This window comes from Drosophila persimilis, unplaced genomic scaffold (assembly GCF_003286085.1).
Source record: "Drosophila persimilis strain 14011-0111.01,24,50 unplaced genomic scaffold, DperRS2 tig00002577-arrow-arrow-pilon, whole genome shotgun sequence".
Lineage (NCBI taxonomy): Eukaryota > Metazoa > Arthropoda > Insecta > Diptera > Drosophilidae > Drosophila > Drosophila persimilis.
Genome location: NW_020825694.1, coordinates 31868 through 38853, shown reverse-complemented (window position 1 = coordinate 38853; position 6986 = coordinate 31868). Strand labels below are relative to the sequence as shown.

The 6986-nt window shown below is 47.1% G+C and overlaps 1 protein-coding gene across 1 annotated transcript; it reads left to right on the top strand.

Moving 5' to 3' along the window:
- The first annotated feature begins 4570 nt into the window (after nucleotides 1-4570).
- On the top strand, nucleotides 4571-5161 carry LOC113567232 (40S ribosomal protein S19a). The gene has a single exon (XM_026994401.1). The coding sequence runs from the start codon at nucleotides 4587-4589 to the stop codon at nucleotides 5055-5057; it is 471 nt and encodes a 156-aa protein (XP_026850202.1). The 5' UTR covers nucleotides 4571-4586; the 3' UTR covers nucleotides 5058-5161.
- The last annotated feature ends 1825 nt before the right edge of the window (nucleotides 5162-6986 follow it).

The following is a 6986-nucleotide window of genomic DNA, read 5'->3' as shown; positions in this document are numbered from 1 at the left end:
TGGATAGGGAAGGGTTAGATATAAGTCCGGTGCCATATAGTTGCGGAGGTTCCACTTTCTTGGGGCTATATTGCCATATTGGTGCTTATGCCCAAGATGTGCGATCCTGCCACATTTCCCGGAGCGTGGGTGCTATATAGGTGCGGTGGTTTAGTATACATGCCAGTGCTGGATAGTGAAGGGTTATATATAAGTGCAGGTGCCATATAGTTGCGGAGGTTCCACTTTTTTGGGGCTAGAGTGCCATATTGGTGCTTGTGCCCAAGAAGTGCGATCCTGCCACATTTCCTGGAGCGTGGGTGCTATATAGGTGCGGTGGTTCAGTATACATGCCAGTGCTTGATAGGGAGGTGTTCTATATAAGTGCAGGTGCCATATAGTTGCGGAGGTTCCACTTTTTGGGGCTATATTGCCATATTGGTGCTTATGCCCAAAATATGCGATCCTGCCACATTTCCTGGAGCGTGGATGCTATATAGGTGCGGTGGTTCAGTATACATGCCAGTGCTGGATAGGGAAGGGTTCTATATAAGTGCAGGTGCCATATAGTTTCGGAGGTTCCACTTTTTATGGGCTAGAGTGCCATATTGGTGCTAGTGCCCAAGATGTGCGATCCTGCCACATTTCCTGGAGCGTGGGATGCTATATAGGTGCGGTGGTTCAGTATACATGCCAGTGCTGGATAGGGAAGGGTTCTATATAAGTGCAGGTGCCATATAGTTGCGGAGGTTCCACTTTTTTGGGGCTATATTGCCATATTGGTGCTTATGCCCAAAATATGCGATCCTGCCACATTTCCTGGAGCGTGGATGCTATATAGGTGCGGTGGTTCAGTATACATGCCAGTGCTGGATAGGGAAGGGTTCTATATAAGTGCAGGTGCCATATAGTTGCGGAGGTTCCACTTTTTTGGGTCTATATTGCCATATTGGTGCTTATGCCCAAAATATGCGATCCTGCCACATTTCCTGGAGCGTGGATGCTATATAGGTGCGGTGGTTCAGTATACATGCCAGTGCTGGATAGGGAAGGGTTCTATATAAGTGCAGGTGCCATATAGTTGCGGAGGTTCCACTTTTTTAGGGCTATATTGCCATATTGGTGCTTATGCCCAAGATGTGCGATCCTGCCACATTTCCTGGAGCGTGGGTGCTATATAGGTGCGGTGGTTCAGTATACATGCCAGTGCTGGATAGAGAAGGGTTCTATATAAGTGCAGGTACCATATAGTTGCGGAGGTTCCACTTTTTTGGGGCTATATTGCCATATTGGTGCTTATGCCCAAAATATGCGATCCTGCCAAATTTCCTGGAGCGTGGATGCTATATAGGTGCGGTGGTTCAGTATACATGCCAGTGCTGGATAGGGAAGGGTTCTATATAAGTGCAGGTGCCATATAGTTGCGGAGGTTCCACTTTTTTGGGGCTATATTGCCATATTGGTGCTTATGCCCAAGATGTGCGATCCTGCCACATTTCCCGGAGCGTGGGTGCTATATAGGTGCGGTGGTTTAGTATACATGCCAGTGCTGGATAGTGAAGGGTTATATATAAGTGCAGGTGCCATATAGTTGCGGAGGTTCCACTTTTTTGGGGCTAGAGTGCCATATTGGTGCTAGTGCCCAAGAAGTGCGATCCTGCCACATTTCCTGGAGCGTGGGCGCTATATAGGTGCGGTGGTTCAGTATACATGCCAGTGCTGGATAGTGAAGGGTTATATATAAGTGCAGGTGCCATATAGTTGCGGAGGTTCCACTTTTTTGGGGCTATATTGCCATATTGGTGCTTATGCCCAAAATATGCGATCCTGCCACATTTCCTGGAGCGTGGATGCTATATAGGTGCGGTGGTTCATTATACATGCCAGTGCTGGATAGGGAAGGGTTCTATATAAGTGCAGGTGCCATATAGTTGCGGAGGTTCCATTTTTTTGGGGCTAGAGTGCCATATTGTTGCTAGTGCCCAAGAAGTGCGATCCTACCACATTTCCTGGAGCGTGGGTGCTATATAGGTGCGGTGGTTCAGTATACATGCCAGTGCTGGATAGGAAGGTGTTCTATATAAGTGCAGGTGCCATATAGTTGCGGAGGTTCCACTTTTTTGGGGCTATATTGCCATATTGGTGCTTATGCCCAAAATATGCGTTCCTGCCACATTTCCTGGAGCGTGGATGCTATATAGGTGCGGTGGTTCAGTATACATGCCAGTGCTGGATAGGGAAGGGTTCTATATAAGTGCAGGTACCATATAGTTGCGGAGGTTCCACTTTTTTAGGGCTATATTGCCATATTGGTGCTTATGTCCAAAATATGCGATCCTGCCACATTTCCCGGAGCGTGGGTGCTATATAGGTGCGGTGGTTTAGTATACATGCCAGTGCTGGATAGTGAAGGGTTATATATAAGTGCAGGTGCCATATAGTTGCGGAGGTTCCACTTTTTTGGGGCTAGAGTGCCATATTGGTGCTAGTGCCCAAGAAGTGCGATCCTGCCACGTTTCCTGGAGCGTGGGTGCTATATAGGTGCGGTGGTTCAGTATACATGCCAGTGCTTGATAGGGAGGTGTTCTATATAAGTGCAGGTGCCATATAGTTGCGGAGGTTCCACTTTTTTAGGGCTATATTGCCATATTGGTGCTTATGCCCAAAATATGCGATCCTGCCACATTTCCTAGAGCGTGGGTTCCAGATCGTTGCGGTGATTCAATATACATGCAAGTGCTGTATAGGGAAGGTTTCTATATAAGTGCAGGTGTCATATAATTTCGGAGGTTCCACTTTTTTAGGGCTATATTGCCATATTGGTGCTTATGCCCAAAATATGCGATCCTGCCAAATTTCCTAGAGCGTGGGTGCTATATAGGTGCGGTGGTTCAGTATACATGCCAGTGCTGGATAGTGAAGGGTAAGATATAAGTGCAGGTGCCATATAGTTGCGGAGGTTCCACTTTTTTGGGGCTATATTGCCATATTGGTGCTTATGCCCAAGATGTGCGATCCTGCCACATTTCCCGGAGCGTGGGTGCTATATAGGTGCGGTGGTTTAGTATACATGCCAGTGCTGGATAGTGAAGGGTAAGATATAAGTGCAGGTGCCATATAGTTGGGGAGGTTCCACTTTTTTGGGGCTAGAGTGCCATATTGGTGCTAGTGCCCAAGAAGTGCGATCCTGCCACATTTCCTGGAGCGTGGGTGCTATATAGGTGCGGTGGTTCAGTATACATGCCAGTGCTTGATAGGGAGGTGTTCTATATAAGTGCAGGTGCCATATAGTTGCGGAGGTTCCACTTTTTTGGAGCTATATTGCCATATTGGTGCTTATGCCCAAAATATGCGATCCTGCCACATTTCCTAGAGCGTGGGTTCCAGATCGTTGCGGTGATTCAATATACATGCAAGTGCTGTATAGGGAAAGTTTCTATATAAGTGCAGGTGTCATATAATTTCGGAGGTTCCACTTTTTTAGGGCTACATCGCCATATTGGTGCTTATGCCCAAAATATGCGATCCTGCCACATTTCCTGGAGCGTGGGGGCTATATAGGTGCGGTGGTTCAGTATATTTGCACAGTGCTGGATAGGGAAGGGTTCTATATAAGTGCAGGTGCCATATAGTTGCGGAGGTTCCACTTTTTTGGGGCTATATTGCCATATTGGTGCTTTTGCCCAAGATGTGCGATCCTGGCACATTTCCCGGAGCGTGGGTGCTATATAGGTGCGGTGGTTTAGTATACATGCCAGTGCTGGATAGTGAAGGGTTATATATAAGTGCAGGTGCCATATAGTTGCGGAGGTTCCACTTTTTTAGGGCTATATTGCCATATTGGTGCTTATGCCCAAAATATGCGATCCTGCCACATTTCCTAGAGCTTGGGTTCCAGATCGTTGCGGTGATTCAATATACATGCAAGTGCTGTATAGGGAAGGTTTCTATATAAGTGCAGGTGTCATATAATTTCGGAGGTTCCACTTTTTTAGGGCTATATTGCCATATTGGTGCTTATGCCCAAAATATGCGATCCTGCCAAATTTCCTAGAGCGTGGGTGCTATATAGGTGCGGTGGTTCAGTATACATGCCAGTGCTGGATAGTGAAGGGTTAGATATAAGTGCAGGTGCCATATAGTTGCGGAGGTTCCACTTTTTTGGGGCTATATTGCCATATTGGTGCTTATGCCCAAGATGTGCGATCCTGCCACATTTCCCGAAGCGTGGGTGCTATATAGGTGCGGTGGTTTAGTATACATGCCAGTGCTGGATAGTGAAGGGTAAGATATAAGTGCAGGTGCCATATAGTTGCGGAGGTTCCACTTTTTTGGGGCTAGAGTGCCATATTGGTGCTAGTGCCCAAGAAGTGCGATCCTGCCACATTTCCTGAAGCGTGGGTGCTATATAGGTGCGGTGGTTCAGTATACATGCCAGTGCTTGATAGGGAGGTGTTCTATATAAGTGCAGGTGCCATATAGTTGCGGAGGTTCCACTTTTTTGGGGCTATATTGCCATATTGGTGCTTATGCCCAAAATATGCGATCCTGCCACATTTCCTAGAGCGTGGGTTCCAGATCGTTTCCGGTTGACTTTAACAAGAAAGATGCCAGGTGTCACAGTAAAGGATATTGACCAGCATGCCGTTACCAAGGCGGTTGCCGTCTTCCTCAAGAAGACTGGCAAATTGAAGGTGCCCGACCAGATGGACATCATCAAGACGGCCAAGTTCAAGGAGCTGGCCCCCTACGATCCCGACTGGTTCTACGTGCGTTGCGCCTCGATCCTGCGCCATCTGTATCACCGCAGTCCCGCTGGTGTTGGCTCCATCACCAAGATCTATGGTGGTCGCAAGCGCAACGGTGTCCACCCTTCGCATTTCTGCCGTGCCGCTGACGGTGCCGCCCGTAAGGCTCTCCAGGCCCTCGAGCACGCCCGCCTTGTCGAGAAGCACCCAGAGGGTGGTCGCAAGCTCAGTTCCATCGGACAGCGTGATTTGGATCGCATCGCCAACCAGATTGTGGTCAAGCAGCGCGATGCCGCCAAGCAGACGGGTCCCCTTGTCATTTCCAAGTAAACGTGGATCGCACATCCAATCGAAGTCTACAACATTTTTAAGCTTATTATTTAAGCGTTTCTTGATTGAAGCGTGTTCTCAGAAATGGGAAAATTAAAATGAACATGCAAGTGCTGTATAGGGAAAGTTTCTATATAAGTGCAGGTGTCATATAATTTCGGACGTTCCACTTTTTTAGGGCTACATCGCCATATTGGTGCTTATGCCCAAAATATGCGATCCTGCCACATTTCCTGGATCGTGGGGGCTATATAGGTGCGGTGGTTCAGTATATTTGCACAGTGCTGGATAGGGAAGGGTTCTATATAAGTGCAGGTGCCATATAGTTGCGGAGGTTCCACTTTTTTGGGGCTATATTGCCATATTGGTGCTTATGCCCAAAATATGCGATCCTGTCACATTTCCTGGAGCGTGGATGCTATATAGGTGCGGTGGTTCAGTATACATGCCAGTGCTGGATAGGGAAGGATTCTATATAAGTGCAGGTGCCATATAGTTGCGGAGGTTCCACTTTTTTGGGGCTAGAGTGCCATATTGGTGCTTATGCCCAAAATATGCGATCCTGCCACATTTCCTAGAGCTTGGGTTCCAGATCGTTGCGGTGATTCAATATACATGCAAGTGCTGTATAGGGAAAGTTTCTATATAAGTGCAGGTGTCATATAATTTCGGAGGTTCCACTTTTTTAGGGCTACATCGCCATATTGGTGCTTATGCCCAAAATATGCGATCCTGCCACATTTCCTGGATCGTGGGGGCTATATAGGTGCGGTGGTTCAGTATATTTGCACAGTGCTGGATAGGGAAGGGTTCTATATAAGTGCAGGTGCCATATAGTTGCGGAGGTTCCACTTTTTTGGGGCTATATTGCCATATTGGTGCTTATGCCCAAAATATGCGATCCTGTCACATTTCCTGGAGCGTGGATGCTATATAGGTGCGGTGGTTCAGTATACATGCCAGTGCTTGATAGGGAGGTGTTCTATATAAGTGCAGGTGCCATATAGTTGCGGAGGTTCCACTTTTTTGGAGCTATATTGCCATATTGGTGCTTATGCCCAAAATATGCGATCCTGCCACATTTCCTAGAGCGTGGGTTCCAGATCGTTGCGGTGATTCAATATACATGCAAGTGCTGTATAGGGAAAGTTTCTATATAAGTGCAGGTGTCATATAATTTCGGAGGTTCCACTTTTTTAGGGCTACATCGCCATATTGGTGCTTATGCCCAAAATATGCGATCCTGCCACATTTCCTGGAGCGTGGGGGCTATATAGGTGCGGTGGTTCAGTATATTTGCACAGTGCTGGATAGGGAAGGGTTCTATATAAGTGCAGGTGCCATATAGTTGCGGAGGTTCCACTTTTTTGGGGCTATATTGCCATATTGGTGCTTATGCCCAAGATGTGCGATCCTGCCACATTTCCCGGAGCGTGGGTGCTATATAGGTGCGGTGGTTTAGTATACATGCCAGTGCTGGATAGTGAAGGGTTATATATAAGTGCAGGTGCCATATAGTTGCGGAGGTTCCACTTTTTTAGGGCTATATTGCCATATTGGTGCTTATGCCCAAAATATGCGATCCTGCCACATTTCCTAGAGCTTGGGTTCCAGATCGTTGCGGTGATTCAATATACATGCAAGTGCTGTATAGGGAAGGTTTCTATATAAGTGCAGGTGTCATATAATTTCGGAGGTTCCACTTTTTTAGGGCAATATTGCCATATTGGTGCTTATGCCCAAAATATGCGATCCTGCCAAATTTCCTAGAGCGTGGGTGCTATATAGGTGCGGTGGTTCAGTATACATGCCAGTGCTGGATAGTGAAGGGTTAGATATAAGTGCAGGTGCCATATAGTTGCGGAGGTTCCACTTTTTTGGGGCTATATTGCCATATTGGTGCTTATGCCCAAGATGTGCGATCCTGCC

What these genes read in the sequence shown, in the direction of transcription:
- LOC113567232 (XM_026994401.1), top strand. Translation starts at nt 4,587, where the DNA reads ATGCCAGGTGTCACAGTAAAGGATATTGACCAGCATGCCGTTACCAAG.